At 47.0% G+C, this 19,621-nt stretch overlaps 1 protein-coding gene across 2 annotated transcripts; it reads right to left on the reverse strand.

Moving 5' to 3' along the window:
* Positions 1–220: 220 nt before the first annotated feature.
* On the reverse strand, positions 221–14,748 carry LOC142577918 (alpha-tocopherol transfer protein-like). 2 transcript variants are annotated; one of them, XM_075687355.1, is made up of 6 exons: positions 14,609–14,748; positions 13,805–13,955; positions 6,663–6,914; positions 5,314–5,507; positions 3,493–3,603; positions 221–619 (listed from the first exon to the last, which is right to left on the reverse strand). In XM_075687355.1, the coding sequence occupies exons 2-6, from the start codon at positions 13,896–13,898 to the stop codon at positions 443–445; spliced, it is 828 nt and encodes a 275-aa protein (XP_075543470.1). In that variant the 5' UTR covers positions 13,899–13,955; positions 14,609–14,748; the 3' UTR covers positions 221–442. The 2 variants fall into 2 exon arrangements, with proteins under 2 accessions (XP_075543470.1, XP_075543471.1); XM_075687356.1 differs by lacking the exon at positions 3,493–3,603.
* Positions 14,749–19,621: the final 4,873 nt, after the last annotated feature.

The raw sequence follows: 19,621 nt of genomic DNA on the forward strand, positions 1-19,621 counted from the left end.
CACACGTTATAAACAGGAACATACAGTATATGTCTGCAGCATTGGCTCCTTGGCATGTAGCCGGAAGCCTCACTGGTATCCTTATGCCCTGTGCAGTAGGCAAGTGATAGAAAATAATGTAGTGGTACTCTTCTGCGAACTCATTCTTCTTGCATGTATGTTGATGACGCTATATAAGAGAGGGACGACACCAGATATCAGAGAAAAATAGTGTATTTCAAATAAAGCGTGACCGGTGAGACATGATTTTCTCTTTAATGGCAACGCGGAGGTAAAGAGTCCATAGTTGAGGGCGTTCAACAGAGGGCTCACTGTATGCGCATTTAAATTATTGGAGCAGACTCGTTTTGCATTGACACTGAATAGTGATTATGATGCACCAAAAAATTATAAACGCTGCTTCTCCTCGATGGGAAAGTAACTTCTAGACTTAACATATTGCTCACTGCGCTGGGCAGTCAAAACGACACAAGTCCTCGAACAAATCAGTCAGTCGGAGTACGGACTCCTCTTGGCGGTCGTAGTCGAAATCCTCTCGCGTGCCACCAAATTCTGCTGGTACCATTTCACGAGGACAGATCTCCCAAAGCTTAGAGACGTCTTCCCCAATGAAGTGAATCTGCAAAGCATCTCCTGATTAGCGCCTCAAAGAAAACACCGGTGACGGAGGCCTTCGAAATCCGGAGAGGTTCATCAACTTATGTTCACCCCTTCTTGGCGCTCAAAACTTGCTGGATGGGCTCGTACAGAAACGAGGCCGTACTTACGAAGCGGTTTTTACGGCTCGCACGATTAAGTACTAGACACCAGTGTCAGCCAACAGGTTATTAGAGAAGAGAAACAGCTCTCAGAAGCAAAAAACATCGTGATTTGGCCCCGCTTTGACTACCCGAATAAAACGCCGTTTATTTGTGAGATTACCAACTAAAACTGGAACACAAATGCAATAAGTGCGCATAAGAAAACAAGGATTTCTGCAATCCAGGTATGCAGTTATATTGAATGTATAGTAGTTATGCATTTATTGTTCAAGGAACATACACGTTGCTTCTCTAAAGACACTAGACACTTCGGCCTTTATTCTCAAAACTGTTGCTATAACTCTGAGTAAGAGCAAATGCCAGACAGTTATAATGCTGAACATACTGTCAGTGAAGGCCGCCAAGCAATGGTAACGGGTACTTACGAACTCCAACATGCGTGAATTTTGCACCAAAGTGGGTGAAGCTGTCCAACGTTCGGGCGATCAGTGCTAAATTATTGTAAACACTATATTCATTACTCCATTTGCCGACGTACTGAACAGCATTTTCGACAATACGTTTAAACATTGAATACAATCATATTATTCAGGTTAGGTAGATTTAAAAGTAATTAAACACAAGAATTCACCAGTGCTGCTCACAGTAAGTAGCAGATAATCGAGGTCCATATTCGCAAAATAATACTTAACCTCGAATTACGCAGTAACTACGCAGTAGCTAATCCTGATGTCGGATATGACATTAGCAAAGGCGGCTAGCTAATGGTAAACAACACTTACAAACAAAATGATGCTTCAGTGTAGTTCACTGATTTGCATTAGCAAGTGCTCTTTGGCATTGGCAGGCCGCCTCAGCTAATAACGCGTCCATTATAGGGATTTCGTGAAATTTTAGCCTAAAAATTTCACCGACGATTATGATACTTCTTAATGTGAAATTTGAGCGCAGCTCTATACGGGTTTTCAATTCGCGATATATTGAACATCGCACCGATCAACGTACCGACTGGCGGAGCCGTGATGCGCGGCGCTATATATAGACTGGTCACATAGTTGCCGCTTCCCGGCAACTGCAGCTTATGCAACCGCTATTTTTACCGGCAAACGCTTGCGGCGAACGCTATACGCGAAGGCGAGCTTTCAGGATGTATGGATGGATGGATGAATGGAAGGATGTTATGAGCATCCCTTTTGAAACGGGGCGGTGGGTTGCGCCACCAAGCTCTTACTATTATACTGCTTAATGTCCCAGCTAGGTTAAAAAAGATATAGAGATAAAAACCAATATGGACCCTCACAACGAAATTGTCTGACCACCTATTGAGAACTTTGTTTTTGTACGTCTCTGTTTTCGGTCGTTTCCCTACTTTTCTTGCACCAATCTTCCAATCGCCTCTTACTAATCTCTATATTGCGGACATGTTTACTTTTCCCCTGCTCTCGCTGAAGCCAGGGTGCGAGGACGTGAGTGCCATCTGGTTGCGCTTCAAGCTGGCTCCGTCCGTTTTCCTCCTCGCGCTCTCTTCGCTGGCGCCGAATTTCATCCGCTGCTGCGCTCCGTGTTAGCTCTTTCATCCTTCATTGTGCACGTTCGCTCGGTTACGCTCAGGGAGGGCGAGGCACGCCGACGCTAAACGCATGAACGGGCGCCTTAGAGCTGCGCTATAAAATAATCCTACCCCAAACGCTTTTTCTGAATACGAGCCCTTCTGAATAAGGGCCCAAGGACTGTATTCACAAAAGGCTCTTGAGGTAGAATTGATCGCAATGAAAAAATACCAGCAAACCACGATGCTGGACATATCACTAGTGAAGGCAGGGCCTACCAATGACACAGAGCACTTCAGAATGAAAAACTTTGTGAACTCGGCCTAATAATTTTTTTGCCTGTCAAGCTCATACAAAGGAATTCAGCCAACAGTGCGAGTGACCATTTAATTAGTGAATACAGTCGACCATTCAGAATAGTTTGTTACGAACGGAGGCCCGTTTGCACAAAAAGTTGATACGCTAGAATTGTCTGAAAGAGGAAATTTCAGCCAATCCTTACGCTGGGCATATCATTTGCGAAGACGATCGACCAATGGCGGAAGGCCCTCACGAAACAATAGCTTTGTGAAATTGGTAGGGAAATGCATTGCGAATTCTGCATAAGGGCTTGTACTCACAATAAATGCCGCAGACCTGGTGCGCAGACCTGATGCGCGAGGCACTTAAACAGTTTGCGGTCTGGCTACTGATGACCCTGCGCTTAAAGTTAAGGTACAGTTTGTAACACGGGCCAAAGCGAACGACTCTGAACGCATATCTTTAGTGGACGTGATAAGTTGGTTTGCTTCTTGCTAACCTTCCTTGTCTATCGGGGAACATTCGTGGTCATTATCGTAACCTGGTGCAATCCCAAAGATGAAGCTGGAAGCAGGCGAGCAAGTCTCCATAAACTTGTGGACCCTCAACTGCTAGGCTTGTCGAAGTTCTGACGCAAGTCGCTGTTCAAGGTACTGCATAACGGGGAACACGACTGACGACGACGCAAAATTCTTCTAGTCCATTGCTCAGAAACGCCTAGAACCATTCAGTAGGCTCCGACAGTCGTCACGAACAAGTTAGAGCCCCTGCATTCTGAAAAAGCTTGGTGAAGCCTGCATGTATAGCGCTCTGCAACTGAAGCTGCTATGCAATCGTGCAGCCTTAACCTGCTACGTTCAAGAAAAAAAAATGCGTCATACCCTTGTTAATAGCTTGTGCTTTATAAAAGGTTTCACGACTTCAAACAAGGCCTTGAACGGAGATGGGTAGTTGATCATGTACAAAGCCTTCAATCGTATCGGTGCACAGTCCTGCAAATGAAAAGTAGTGTGAATCTTTGGGTACTGAGGACGTGGTTGGCGTTCGTATTACAGCGAGTTGTAATCACAGCTGACGGATGCTTTTCCTTTTTTTGGTTTTTCAGTAAAAGCTACAGCTACACCTCGAAATCTTCCCTCACGGGGTTTTGGGCATATATAAGATCGAGGAAAATATTCGTCATGATATTAACAATACCGAGAAAATAAAAAATCAACAGATCCATGTTAACGTGTTTAAAGTGAAGCCTGCAGGGGTTGGAGGGGTCGGGGTTGATAAGCAGTGTCACCAGCTTCGCAAGAGTGCTTCGCTGAAACATTGCTTGGTTTTGAAATGACCACCCCCAGGCCACCTTGACTCATTCGAACAATCAATAATCATAATTGTTGATACTGGAGAACGCAAGGAACTAGTACGGGGACGAACCAAGCCCCTTGAACGATTTCGTTAATTTTTTTCTTCTCACCAATTTGTTTCTTTTTTGCAAACGTGCAACTACTTGAGACCGATTTGTTGTTCACATGAGGCCAGCATATGCCTTACGCAGGGAGATTGACGAAGACGCTTTTGCTCATATAAAAGGAATTTGTTACCATTTTACAGCATTTTCCTAAATACCAACATAACGTATTTCGGACGTAGCTGGTACGTTTTTATTAGCTGCAAGGTCACCAACGTACAATACAGAGCGCATCAAGAACATTTCGCTAAAAGCTACAAAACTAAGCCTAAGGCTCAGCAAGACAATCTTATTTTTATTTTTGCTTCCGCGCAACGATGCAAAGGTACTGCCGCTGCATTACTGACCTCAACTAAGCAGCACATAAACCAATCAGTTAGTGAATATTTGCGTATATTACTAAATTAGTGGAAAAACGCAGATGTTGATAAATATTATGAATAGCTAGATTACACACTAACAGCTGTGTAACCGTTCAGCTCAACCAATGTGAAACGTACAAATACAAAATTGTCTCGCCATCCCGGCCCTGCTAAAGTGGATCTCCAGCGAAGCTGTTGAAAACCACCACTACAAGTGACAAGGGGGGTATTCAGTGTTTTAAGGCTTTATAGTAACCCGCTATTTTAGAGCAAGGGTAGTAATGGGACTAATGGTAACTTTGACAGCACACCGCAGGCCACAGCGGTGCTGCAACAACACTGAAATCAGTTGCTAGGCTGGTTACCTTGTACACAAAAGAATAGGCACGTCGCTCCCCACGTCACAAGCTGCCGTAGTCGCGGCAGCTTGTATGCTGGAAGCGCTAGGTGCTTCAAATTGTTATCAAGAGCACCTTATCATCTTATCTGTGGCTGGGATGGTTGTTTTGAGCTTGTTCATTGTTGAAACGTATGTTGTTTTATGTTTTGTATGCGTGATTCAAACGACTGCGTGCACTGTTCGCTTAACTTTGCTGAGTGCTTGTAGCCTCTACCCTAAGAGGGTATGAGCAATCGCTCTAACCTGAACTGCCACTGGGATCAGCCCACCATTTTTTTTTTCTGTCGACGTTACGCCACGGAGAAATCCCGGGATCCTAGCCATAGACAGTTCCACTGTAAAAGTCGGTTCCCTAAATGGTTCATTAATGCAGCGAACTTGTCGGTATGGCCACCACAACGTTGACGCGTCTCCCATCGGGGGTACGTGCCATGTTTTAAAGAATCATCGTCAACATCAAATAAGAAGCTCGTTTTCTCACCTGCGTGATGTGAGCCAGCTTAATCAGCAGCGACGGAGTTAGTTGCTTGAAATGATGAAAACCAAGTCCCTCCAAGTCCACAATGCACGCTACTCCATGAATTTGTGAGATGTCTTCATAAAAACAGCTGCTGGCCAAAATCATCGCGCCTCTAATTAAATCAGTGAACGAACACATGGTAGAATTCCAGGCACCTGTAAGAGCAATGAACTGCATTGAGCTCTTTATATTATCCAAACGTATCAAACACTCGCAAACTTCTTTAAATACACACATAAAGAAAAATTATGTCGAGACCGCACCCAAATCGTTCATTATTCTTTCAAAACGTATTTTCCATTTTCTCAGGAAATTATTATTATTATTTTGTTTTCATTGGGGGATGAAACAAAAACAAAATTGGGGTTGGGTCAACTTTGGTGGTGAGCTAACTTATACGAGTGTCACACGGCGCTCCTTTGATCGCGATCAAGCCCAATCCGGATCGAATTTCTCGCTCGCGATTGGTTTCTTCGTGCAAGCTGCGACAAGGAGCCAATCTGGGTGGAGTATTTCGGTCCTGATCGGGCTTGGACGCGATCGAAAGTGGTCGTGTGACGAACGTAATAAACTTGGATGGGCCAAGTTGAAATCTGGGCTGGGCTAACTTAAGTTTGGGTTTGGGCGAACTTGTGGGGGGGGGGGGGGGGGACAACACAGTGTAAACTATGTGGGGGGGGGGCACAACTTGAAATTTAGGTGTGGGCCAAGGTGCGGGCCAACTTGAGATTTCGGGTTGGCCCAATGTCCAATTGAACGCTGCTGAACGTCCTTCGCGTAACAAACACCTCGCGGGCAAGCGAGCGCGTTGAGACGCTTGGCACGTTTACATCGGGCCTTAACGAGGCGCAGTCAGAACGCAGGCCGAAGCTAGTGTGGACAAGGAAGGCGCGCATAACACAGGTTCGCGAGAGCGACAGCGAGGGTGACATGACCTGGCGGCGATGCACTATCCGATACTACCTCGGGCAACACTTCACGCGCTACTACGGCAGCTGATGTTCCCTTTCGACCGCTGTGCTCCGTCGAGGTGCGCTCGCGCCCGGAGTTCCGGCTCAATTGTTGCGATTGCACTGAAAGAACCGGATGCAACGAGAAGATTTGACAATTGCCTACTAAAGCGTAAGCATTATTCGCCACCGGAAACGTCATAGGTAGACGAGCATAAGCTAGGAAGAGCAAGTAAAAACGAAGTCACAGGAGAGCCAAACAATGCTTACGCATTATTTTGGCGAATTTTCAGAATTTTTGTAGCTTTCTTTAGGTTGACGTTCTCGGAAAGTATGTTGAACGCAGCAGCGTGAGCTCACCTAACTTCAGGAGGGCAACACCTCTTCCAAGTGCGTCGCCGTCTGCAGAGGTCATCACCAGATGGTTCTCGTGGCAAATTTTCCTGAGTGGTGCGTTTGCTGGCGTAAGGTCTCTGAAAAAGTCCGGTACGTCTCGACGGACGCGGACGTAGTTCTGAAACAGCTTGAAGGCTTCTTCAACTCTGTATTTTTTAACTCGAAGAAACATGACCAGGAATTTTTCATCGTTGGGAATGTCGAGTGATGGCGTCTCTGAAAGGACAAGACATAATGGCAGAAAGCACATTCTATGCTTTAAACACAGCTGACGGTAGGGGCGTAAATGGTTTGGCTTTAAAAGAATAACTCTATGAGAGGCAGTTTTCTTGCACAAATTGGCTTCGCTATGTATGGGCGTACCACAGACTCACCTCTGCGCAACGCTTATGGCGAAAATTTCATTTAATTCCGAGTACTGCAGTTAAAACGCTGATGACTGGTATACTCCCCTAGGCCGTGGTCGTGCCTCACGAAATAGATACAGGGGGCTTCTGGCACACCAATAAATCAACATTTTCTTAACACCTTGGGATGAGTGAAGTGTGCGAGGCAAGTGCAGTGTTTGATAACAAATAAAAGGAAAGTGTCAAGTGACAGCCAAGCATCGATGCTAAAGAAGATAACTTCGCCGTACATGGTGGTTGAAATGAATCGATGATTAAATATTGACTATATGTCTCTATTGTGTATCTCCTATTACGTAAGCATTAGGAGTGTCAAGGTGGCAAAAGTGTGTGTGTGTGTGTGTGTGTGTGTGTGTGTGTGTGTGTGCGTGTGTGTGTGTGCGTGTGTGTGTGTGTGTGTGTGCGTGTGTGTGTGTGCGTGTGCGTGTGTGCGTGTGTGCGTGCGTGCGTGTGTGCGTGCGTGCGTGTGTGCGTGTGTGCGTGTGTGCGTGCGTGTGTGCGTGTGTGCGTGCGTGTGTGTGTGTGTGTGTGTGTGTGTGTGTGCGTGTGTGTGTGTGTGTGTGTGTGTGTGTGTGTGTGTGTGTGTGTGTGTGTGTGTGTGTGTGTGTGTGTGTGTGTGTGTGTGTGCGTGCGTGCGTGCGTGCGTGCGTGCGTGCGTGCGTGCGTGCGTGCGTGCGCGCGTACCTGTGCATATCTGATTCAGTAGAGATACCCGTTGTCATGGAAGTATTGCGCATTCAAGGAGCACATGAGGTAAACGTGAATATCTTTTGAAATATCCACAACGATCCCACAGCTATATTGCTTCTCCACAAAAAAGTAGACAACCGTCTATAAATAAAGGGGTGAGGCAATAAGCAGAAAAAATCTCTCCAATGCTATTCACTGCATGCTCAGAAGATCTATTCAAGATATCAGACTGGGAAGGCTTAGGAGTGAGGATCAGCGGCGAATACCAGAACAACCTACGGTTTGCAGATGACATCGTCCTGTTCGACAACACTGGAGATTGCAACAAGTTGCATTGAGGACATTAACGGAGAAAGTGTAGGAGTAGGGTTGAAAATGACATGGGAGGATGTTCAATAGCCTGGCAAGAGAACAAGAACTCATGATCACCATCAGCATTGTGGAGATTAAGGTACGCGCAGGCGTCATTGCGTGGGCATTCACCGGCTTTGCTATCCCTACACATCACCCCCCTGCCCCTCGCGACCGGTTGCCAGTGGTGGCACTTCACTCGCAATGCTTTGCGGTAGGGCTGGGGCGCTGTCCGGCCTGTCCGGAGCGAGGGATTCTTAGCACCCTCTGCTGCGTCGCAGGTTTGACCGCCACCGTGTTCAGTTGCTTCGCAGCTGCTGGGGACTGAGGGCCGGGGTTTGATTGTTGTGTTCATATAGGAGGTTGTGGCCAAGTACTGCACCACGGTGGCCAATTCTGCTCTGGTGAGGGAGTGCGTTACCGGTTCTGGTCACCGAAATCAGGCCACACTCCAGGCCTGTTTGTGCAATTTTAACAACACGCGGACTTTTTTTTTCATTCCAGTGGAAAATTGCGCGGCACCGGCATTCGAACCACGGACCTCTTGCATGCGAGGCGGGCGTTCTACCTCTACGCCACCGCTGCACGTCTCCGCCTGCACCGGACAGGCGGCCATTGGAATGTGAACCTGACAACGTTTAACGCTAGAACGTTATCTCGTGAGGCGAGTCTAGCAGTGCTATTGGAGGAATTAGAGGGCAGTAAATGAGATATAATAGGGCTCAGTGAAGTTAGGAGGCCGAAAGAAGCATATACAGTGCTAAAAGCGGGCACGTGCTGTGCTACCAGGGCTTAGCGGAGAGACGAGAACTAGGAGTCGGATTCCTGATTAATAAGAATATAGCTGGTAACATACAGAAATTCTATAGCATTAACGAGAGGGTGGCAGGTCTTGTTGTGAAAATGAATAAGAGGTACGAAATGAAGGTTGTACAGGTCTACGCCCCTGCATCCAGTCATGATGACCAGGAAGTCGAAAGCTTCTATGAGGACGTGGAATCGGCGATGGGTAAAGTCAAAACAAAATACACTATACTGATGGGCGACTTCAATGCCAAGGTAGGCAAGAAGCAGGCTGGAGACAAGGCAGTGGGGGAATATGGCATAGGCACTAGGAATAGCAGGGGAGAGTTATCAGTAGAGTTTGCGGAACAGAATAATATGCGGATAATGAATACCTTCTTCCGCAAGCGGGATAGCCGAAAGTGGACGTGGAGGAGCCCGAACGGCGAGACTAGAAATGAAATAGACTTCGTACTCTGCGCTAACGCTGGCATCATACAAGATGTGGACGAACTCAGCAAGGTGCGCTGCAGTGACCACAGGATGGTAAGAACTCGAATTAGCCTAGACCTGAGGAGGGAACGGAAGAAACTGGTACATAAGAAGCCGATCAATGAGTTAGCGGTAAGAGGGAAAATAGAGGAATTCCAGATCAAGCTACAGAACAGGTATTCGGCTTTGACTCATGAAGAGGGCCTAAGTGTTGAAGCAATGAACGAGAATCTTGTGGGCATCGCAGGAGACGAAAGCTATCTCAGGAGACGAAAGATCTGATCAAGAAACGCCAATGTATGAAAGCCTCGCACCCTACAGCTACAATGGAACTGGCAGAACTTTCGAAGTTAATCAACAAGCGTAAGACAGCTGACATAAGGAAGTGTAATATGGATAGAATTGAACATGCTCTCAGGAATGGAGGAAGCCTAAAAGCAGTGAAGAAGAAACTAGGAATTGGCAAGAACCAGATGTATGCGTTAAGAGACTAAGCCGGCAATATCATTACTAATATGGAGGAGATAGTTCAAGTGGCTGAGGAGTTCTATAGAGATTTACACAGTACCAGTGGCACTCACGACGATAATGGAAGAGATATTAGTCTAGAGGAATTCGAAATCCCACAGGTAACTCCGGAAGAAGTAAGGAAAGCCTTGGAAGCTATGCAAAGGGGGAAGGCAGCTGGGGAGTATCAGGTAACAGCAGATTTGTTGAAGGATGGTGGGCAGATTGTTCTAGAGAAACTGGCCACCCTGTATACGCAATGCCTCATGACTTCGAGCGTACCGGAATCTTGGAAAAACGCTAACATAATCCTAATCCATAAGAAAGGGGACGCCAAAGACTTGAAAAATTATAGACCGATCAGCTTGCTGTCCGTTGCCTACAAAGTATTTACTCAGGTAATTGCAAATAGAATCAGAAACACCTTAGACTTCGGTCAACCTAAGGACCAGGCAGGATTCCGTAAAGGCTACTCAATAGACCATATTCACACTATCAATCAGTTGATAGAAAAATGTGCGGAATATAACCAACCTTTATATATAGCTTTCATTGATTACGAGAAAGCGTTTGATTCAGTCGAAAGCTCAGCAGTCATGGAGGCATTGCGGAATCAGTGTGTAGACGAGCCGCATGTAAATATACTGAAAGATATGTATAGCGGCACCACAGCCATCGTAGTCCTCCATAAAGAAAGCAACAAAATCCCAATAAAGAAAGGCGTCAGGCAGGGAGATACGATCTCTCCAATGCTATTCACAGCGTGTTTACAGGAGGTATTCAGAGACTTGGATTGGGAAGAATTGGGGATAACAGTTAATGGAGAATACCTTAGTAACTTGCGATTCGCTGTTGGTATTGCCTTGCTTACCAACTCAGGGGACCAACTGTAATGCATGCTCACTGACCTGGAGAGGCAAAGCCAAAGGGTGGGTCTAAAAATTAATCTGCAGTAAACTAAAGTAATGTTTAACAGTCTCGGAAGAAAACAGCAGTTTACGATAGGTAGCGAGGCACAGGAAGTGGTAAGGGAATGCATCTACTTAGGACAGGTAGTGACTGCGGATCCGGATCATGAGACTGAAGTAATCAGAAGAATAAGAATGGGCTGGGGTGCCTTTGGCAGGCATTCTCAGATCATGAACAGCAGGTTGCGATTATCCCTCAAGAGAAAAGTTTATAACAGCTGAGTCTTACCAGTACTCACGTACGGGCAGAAGCCTGGAGGCTTACGAAAAGGGTTCTACTTAAATTGAGGGCGACGCAACGAGCTATGGAAAGAAGAATGATAGGTGTAACGTTAAGGGATAAGAAAAGAGCAGATTGGGTGAGGGAACAAACGCGGGTAAATGACATCTTAGTTGAAATAAAGAAAAAGAAATGGGGGGGCATGGGCAGGACACGTAATGAGGAAGGAAGATAACCGATGGTCATTAGGAGTTATGGAATGGATTCCAAGCGAAGGGAAGCGTAGCAGAGGGCGGCAGAAAGTTAGGTGGGCTGATGAGATTAAGAAGTTTGCAGGGACAACGTGGCCACGATTAGTACATGACCGGGGTAGTTGGAGAAGTATTGCAGAGGCCTTTGCCATGCAGTGGGTGTAACCAGGCTGATGATGATGATGATAATAATGATGATGATGATGATGGGGCGCCGACGTCACGGCGCGGCCGCTTTCTGCTGCCCACGGCGGAGCGCGGCTCTCTTAAACCCAGGAATGCACCCAGTACGTACACGCTTCCCCTCGTCCGCCGACACCTTTGTGACTAGGACTTGAGCCAACGTACAGTGCCTTTGCCCGTGCGGCGAACACGTACTTTAATTGCATTGGTCCTTTCCGGACGCTAAGCCGAAGAGCGGGTGCCTTATAGTGCTCGCGCGAGGTGGTACCACGCCAACCCGAACTTATCGGAGGCTCAAGCCGAAGGAGATTGCCCCAGTTCTCGCCAGTTGGTCCATTTGTTATCGCGAGAGCATATTATTTTTTACTAGTACTATAATCTTACTTTTACGCTGAGCTTCTTTCCGGTTTAGTTGTGTTCGCAGCCTGGGGCCGATGTTAAGCAGGGAATGTTGCCACGCGTACACTGTATCACGCTTTGCCGGTGAACGTTTTCTGCAGGTTACATCTATATGATAAAGTGGTCGCTAGACGCAATACTCGGCTATATAGTGAGACATTCCGGATCAGACTACATGCTCAACAAGAATCTAACTGAACACCAGCGATTACACTGGATATGGTGACGTGTGTAAAAATACCGGACCGACTTGGGCCCTGTTGGTTTGACCCGACGAACAGTCGACAACAGGGCTGGTCACTACGAACTGTGATTTGAACTCAACCTTGCTTAATAAATATATAATTTATGTTGTCTTTCTGACAACCTTCTTGCATTTTGGCCGTCACTACACCAAGACTGTACTGCTTCGACAAATGAGAGGTGAGGACGCAGCTCCTTGTGAACGGTTCCACGCAACCACACCCAGACGCAGCAAGATGTCCTGCAGCGTCGATAAATACGGTGTCGAGACTTAAGCAAGGGCGATGCAGGGCTGGCGGAAGGAGCACCGCGATGTAGACCAAGCTCCTGACACAAGGTGTAAACACCTTACTCGTGTACAACTTTATCTCGCAACGACAGAGAAGCTACGGGAGCGGAGCATCGGCACATCCGCTACTGCACCAAGTATATTCCGCAGAAATTTGACCACACTCTCAGTTTCATGGAACTGCTGCCTAGGGAATCAGCCGAACTTCGATGTACGACGGTTTTGCATTCGCCTAGAGGCAGAAGAGGAAGACCAGAAAAGCAAAAGCCGACTCGTCAGTGTTTTTCTTACTTAGGTGTAGTACATAACAATTTGATGTTTTTCTCTCCTCTAGCCTAAATAAGGCGGATCAAAATAGGGAATCCTTTTTTAGGAGTGCTCTTATGCGCGCTCGGCCTCCAAAGCTTCGTTGCCACAGCAAGTGAACCGCTAGTATAAGAAAGCACTGTCGTCACAGAATTTCCACATCTTTCCTTGCTCTTTACATCAATGTGTATTCTGTTGAAGTAGGCACCTCACGCAGTTTCTTTCGCAGTTTGTAGCACTTGGGCCCCCAGATAGTGCGAGACTCATAAAGCTACGTGACTGCCAATTCCTTACGTACGTAATAAGCGCAATAAATCTTGGTACTTTTCAGGCAAAACGTCACCAGTGATTTCCTTGCTTTTTTTGCATAGTCAGCCTCTTGCGTTTTCGAACCTTCATTTTCTTATAAAAAGCGAAATGTCCGGAGACCGGGGGCCCGCCGCTGCCACTCCGGCAGTCAATCGCTGCCTCGTAGGCAGCCATTATTCTCGTTGCGAAAGTAAGTCCTTGAGAGAGCACTATTGCAATTATTCAAGAACTTTAGATCTTAAAAACCTTATCTTTTTTGCATAAAATTTACTGTTTAGAAAACCTATTAATAAGTCGGACACTGTAAATGGCACGGTTTATCAATCAAGCAGGGCCTGTTTTCACAAATACGTATTACACTAGAACCGTTTGTAAGCGAGAACTGCAGCAATTCCTGATGTTTTACATTTGCTTTAACGAACGCGACCTGCCAGTGGCAATCAACTCCTAGGAACAACAGCCTTTGTGAATTTAGATGGAGGTCTTGTATTCGCAAAAAGCTCTTACGATAGAATTGTTTGTAAGTGAAAATGTTGTCCAATCCTGACGCTTGACATACTATTAGGGTTGGCGGTAGGCCAATATCGAAGAGTACTTACAAACCAAAAGCTTTCTGATTTCTGCCTGAAGCGGCTTCTAAATCTCGCTCGTACCTCAAGCAAGAAATTCGTTAACTCAATTTAAGCGCAGAGTTTGGATGGAACATACCTCTTATTAGTTCACACAAACGTCCCAGAGATTCCTCTTTGATTTCTGGTGTTTCGCCGAGCTCGAGTCTTGCCGTTTCGTGGAGATCCATCATTTATGGCTTGGTGGTTTCAGTCACAGCTGACTGCTTTATCGCTATAACAGTTGAAACCTGTCATGGATAATGGTTTTGTTTAGGAAACAGCGGCCTCTTTCGCCACATTTCCCCCCTGCACACCACGCATGTCGAATTAAGGCCTTTTAAGACGTTCTTGCACTTCCCAAATAATAGGCTGCATTCCTTTCACCTTGAAATTGTTGGAATATTTCTTTATGTGTTATCGCAGTATGTTATTTGTGAATTCAAACTTCTTACTGGCTGGCTCACTTGCATTCAACTGACTTGAAAATTTTAGACACTTCATTGGCTTTGCTGGACACGCGCTCAAAATAGTTTACTGTTTTGTTATATGACCATCCGTTGTATTGTGTTAAACTGTAGAATACTTGAGGCCATAACGCTCACAGTAAGGCAAAGAACTCGACTAAGTTGACTTTTTTGATGGTCTCAACTGAATTCCTGTCAGCTATAGTCATGAGCCTCCAACTCCACGATATATTTAGAGCCTCCCACGCCACGTGATGTCGACAAGAAACCCCCACAACTCTTGTAAGACCTTCAGGGAACTTCGTAGACCTCTCACTGAGGTCTACGAACCTCAGTGAGAACAGAGAAATGCGACTGGCGCAGTAACGGACAAATGTCCAACCTCTTCCTGATGAGTAATGAAGTTACTCCTAAACAACACGGAGCACAATACGTACCAAAGCTCACATGCTCGCATTACGGCATTTTCTTCACTCAGAGTCACGTAGTGTACGTATCCACGACGGCACTTCTACAAACTCACCGGCGGCTGGTCAGACAAAACCGGCGGCAACGAGTATCCGCCGGTACACGTCGACTTGTGGCGTCAGAGTGGTGGGCAACAATTTTTCGCTTTGCCACCGATGCAAATCATCGGAAAACCCAGTCTTCGAGACCGGCAAGCGAGAGCGCGTAGGTTATGCCGCGATGCGACATCATTGCGCTCGTGTGCAGGCTTGCGCGGTGGTTATTAATTAAGCTCTTCCTTTTCTTCCTCAAGATTATAATTTACGCCTGTCATTCGCAGTACAGGAGAGCCAAAGGTGCCGTGAAACACCTTTCCAAATAAACATCAAGTGACCTCAGTATTGGAGGACGTTGCCTCACGAATCTCCCAACCGCTAGATTTTTTAAATATCTTTCAAGTACAAGCGTGGTTCACCGCCGAGCAGCTTTCTCTTTCAGAAGTGTAGCTACCGCACAGCTGCACGACTTTCTCTCTCATTTCGTCTCTGCTAGCTTGGTGGAAGCTACACAAGGAGAGGTGGGGAGGGGGCGAGGGGAGATTGCAAGAGAGCAACAGCCGCAGGGCCCCGTCCGATAGTTACGTCAATGCGCCTCGTGGCCTTGGGTATTTTTCTTTGTTTTGCGATGCGTTCGCCGCTACTTCGGGTTCAGGCGTGAGCGGCGCTTGCTTCACGAGACTGCGCGATAAGTACTCGTACATGCAGCAGACGTCGTTTTTTCTTTTACCTACTTTTGCCGGAAGAGGCCCTCTGTGAGCGACTCGTGGAACAGCTGTCGAGCCACGCGACGCCGACGGGGCGTTTCACCCTGCAGCGGAAACAGGCGGCCGCCTACAGCAATCATTCGGGTAGGGCGCAACTTGCTGCGTTGCGCTTGAACTAGGATTGTCAATTCTCTAGTGGACGAGGTCGGGACAGTGAGACGACTGGCGACGATGGACCCTGCCAGAGACAGGATCCACTAGGATGTGCATGAAGTAAAGTTGGTGGCACATATTTAGTGCTACCATGTCAGTGTGCAGTAGTTGCCTGGCTAACAACGCTACCTATACAGTTGAGGGCACTATGAACAGTTACGGCCTGCAGCAAAGCTAGAAAATTGGCAAAGGGGGCTAACCGAGGGCCCGATATTTATTATTCATAGCATTAGAGGCCAACAGACAGAGACACCAAGGACAACAGAGGGGATATTACGTGTACTTACTAATTGAATTAAAGAAATGATAAATTATGAAAGTGAAAGGGGATGAAAAAAACAACTTGCCGCAGGTGAAGCACGATTCCAAGTCTTCGCACTACCCATGCGATGCTCTACCAATTGAGCTACTGCGGCGCCGCTTTCCCATCCACTTTATTGGATATTTATGTTTCCTACTAGAACCCTGGGAGTGTCAGCCAGCGCCACCATTCACAAACCTTGGCAGCGGATGTGGAACATCCTCTCTCTCCTTGGTGTAAATGTTCGTTAGCTTCTTATGATATGATTAATAAAAATCGGGCCCCTCGGTTAACCCCGTTTCTTCTCGTTTATTACATAACTAGGGTCTCGAATCCGGTAACATTGATGACTTCAGGTAACATCTGAGGTTTTTCTGACCAGTTGCCTTCGCCCAAAAAGATTACGTCGTCATGACGCCTGCGGCATAAATAGCTGTTCTAATTTTCTAGTCAACCTAAATTTATCATCCGCACATCACTGCCGCAAGATTGTAGCAGAGCATTGCAACACAACATTGCAATCGCCAACTATACACCGTGCTCGGCGGCATCTCAAATTGACAAATCGATGCAGTGCAGGGCCTCCTGAATGGAAAGAAGCTGCAACGTTAACGAAGCAAAATTCGTGAAATTCAAGAAAGAATAAAGAGTAATTCAGTAGCTGGACGTAATTTTAGAGGGAACAGTATTTAGTTCATGGAAACACTCTTGTTTGTAAAGCAGGCACATTCACTCCATCTGGTACCTTACAAGATGCGCAAAACAAACGGCCTCACCTTTGCGAGATTCAAGTTCCGGTTTTTGCGAGCTCACCCCATATCAAGGACGGTGGCCCCACGCGTCGACTCTTTTTGTTGCTTTTGCAGATAGTTATGTCTCACGCTCACAAAAATCCGTGAGCACTTTGCTGCGTGCTTTAAGATGTAGGCTTCGCAGGTGGGGTGGCGACCGCAAGCGAGCATTTTCCACGATAATCAATGTGTGGACAAGACCCGACAAAACTTCAAGCACTCACGTCTGTGACGCCACGCAGTCGCTATGCTAGTTATGCATAGAAAGAAAGCGTGTAAATGGTGAATGCGGAAGACGGCTTAAAAGTCACACTCTCCCTCGTAGTACAAAGCCCCACCGCGTTCAGCTGGCGGCCGTCACGGAGGGAGACAAGAGGGAAAGTAGGGACACCACCGGCATTTCCCTGTGCCTGCACGAGCAGCCGATTCTACACGGCAGCATGCAGCTGGTTGAGCGCTTCATTCATAACGCTGGCTAGGTTTACGTGTCTGTGTGTGTGGAAGGGGGGAGAGGTGGGAGCGTTGAAGGACGGAAAAGTAGGCAGAAAAAAAAGAGCGAACATCTGCTGCGCCAAAGACCGGCAAGGACGAGGGGGTATCGACACGGACAAGCGCACTCTTTCAACTAAATTGTCTTTCCGGCAGACGCGTCCGTATCAGGACTTTACCGCACATGACAACGAAGCAACAAAGCGACAACCCCCCCCCCCCCCCCATTGTAATATGATATATATATATATATAAACGGGCTGGGAAAGGCTGGGAGATTAACCGGATCAGATTCTGCTCTGCTACCCTGCACTGGTGGAAAAGTTCAGGTGAATGAAATACGAAATAAAGAACAGTGCAGAGAAAACGCAAACTCACCGAACAAATGTAGGGAAGGTCGTGAACGTCCACGAGAATTACGGTCTCTCCGATAGGCCACTCGAACGTAAAAAGTTCGTGCCTTCACTGTCTTGCGGTGTGACGACTGTATCGGTCGGCGTTCCAGGGCTGTCTGCTCCGAAAGCGGCCGGTCGTCAAAACGCGTCAGTGCGATCGCGACTGACTGCCTGCGTGCGCTGCATCGAGGACCACGACAAACAACCTGTTCGATGGTTTCCTTGTCGCCTCGGTGGCCACACGCAGCACTATATCGCAGCCCCCCCTCCCCCCCCCCCCCGAAATCTGTTTGTGCTGTCCATGCACCGCCGGCCAAATAAGCCCCGGCGCCGGAAATCATACTCGATTTTGTCTAGAATGTCCTTTTCGCGCTCGAAAAATCATTTCAGCGCGAACATAGCGAAATCGGGCTGGCTTTCACGGCGACGCCCATGCACCGGGAGCCACATATCGTAACGCAAGGAGCTACATCCGAGCACAACGTTCCAAAGGCGTGGTGGGCGGGCCCGTCGCGGCATCTCGCTGATGCCGCGGGATCGGGTGCGCTTGAATTTCAATTCTGACACTTTACGGGCATAAAGTTCTAATAAACTTTTGACGCCAAAGGCTCATTGATGTTTCCAAAGTCGTGCTTTAGATTTTCAGTTCGGGAACTTTGTGGGCTTAATGTTGTTATAAACATTTGACGCCAAAGGTGCATTGACTTTTCTAAAGTCTTAGATCGGAAAGTACAACGAGACACGCCAAATCAACACACTATCAAGCAAGTTGACAAAACACGCAGCGAGATACGATGAGACGAAGCGTTGTGGTGGTTCATTTGTGCTGTCATGTCGCATAAAAAAATATCAACATTTTTTGTCACCTACGCCAAAACATCCATGTCAAGACACTAAAGCCAGACAGGGTAACTACTTTCTAATTTATTTTTTCTACTTTGACTTTTATCCGTGAAGACACATTGAGCCTCCTAATTTGTTTTTAATTCTCGGTGCCCTACCCGCGGGCTGCCAGAGCCAGCCAGAGCGCATGCGTTTTTCTTGTGTTGCCCCAAAACCACCGCGCGGCGTACTTCGGTGCGAGTGTAGTTTTCTCTGGCCGAGTGAATTTTCACCTGGCAGAGTTTTGGACGCCTTCTGGCTAGCAGACGAGAAAAAGAAACAATGGTGGCTCACCGCCATCACTGTGAAGACTTGACGGATTACGCCGTGTTCGCATGAGCGCAACGTCTCCAGAAAGTCTTGTCTCGCCGGTGTAGAATACCGAGCACTATGCGTATAGTTCTCGGTGGAGCAAGCGTCTCACGTTTTCTTCGATATTCATTCGGTAGCCACATTAGGTGCCCAAAGTAGGCATTGGACTGTGGCCAACATACTCTCCTTTACGTTTATTCATTTCGGTGCCCCCCCCCCCCCCCCGCACAAAAGGAAAAAAAGAAACATACATTGTTGCGGCGCAACGAATTGTCGCATGGTGACAGTTTGTTACTTCTTTTGCGGGAAGTAATCGGCGATGGCACGCTTCGGTTGCCGGATACTATTATTATATTATTGTGATAGCAATTATATGAAGACTCCAGGCGCATTCCTACTTTCGCCGTCACCCTCATGTTTCGTATGAAGTCTCAGGGCAATAACGTCGTGACCGCGCGCCGCATGCTGTATGTACGAGTAAAAGAGTAGGGGGCTGGAATGGGTGAGCCGACGACGGTGGCTCGGTCTTGTGTGCGCAAAGGAGAAAAGCGGGGAGCAAGCGCGCTGCCTTCCGTCGCACGCAATACATCGGATGGAGTGGATGGAATGGGGGTGGGATCTAGGATTCTGTGAATCTGTGATTGCGCTACATGTTTATTTGCCTTGTTTGACGCATTATATACAGCGACTTTTTCTTAGATACGTATATTTATTGGAGACTTATACTTATATTTAAATATCTTGTTGCGGGTTTTTGTGTATACGTGCAGTGCGCTTTCTTTCCAGTGATACTCTTTTGCCCTTAATCAAGCATTTGTATATTCCATTGTAACTTCGCATTTCTAATGAACGAGGGC

The sequence above is a fragment of the Dermacentor variabilis genome, chromosome 4 (genome assembly GCF_050947875.1).
Source record: "Dermacentor variabilis isolate Ectoservices chromosome 4, ASM5094787v1, whole genome shotgun sequence".
Classification (NCBI taxonomy): Eukaryota; Metazoa; Arthropoda; class Arachnida; order Ixodida; family Ixodidae; genus Dermacentor; species Dermacentor variabilis.

Excerpts from the sequence above, each read along its gene's own strand:
- LOC142577918 (XM_075687355.1), bottom strand. The coding sequence starts at position 13,898 with ATGATGGATCTCCACGAAACGGCAAGACTCGAGCTCGGCGAAACACCA. Across the intron at positions 6,915-13,804 it reads TTTGTGTGAACTAATAAGAG|AGACGCCATCACTCGACATT; the intron begins GTATGTTCCATC and ends TTGTCCTTTCAG. Across the intron at positions 3,604-5,313 it reads AGCTGGCTCACATCACGCAG|GACTGTGCACCGATACGATT; the intron begins GTGAGAAAACGA and ends TTTCATTTGCAG.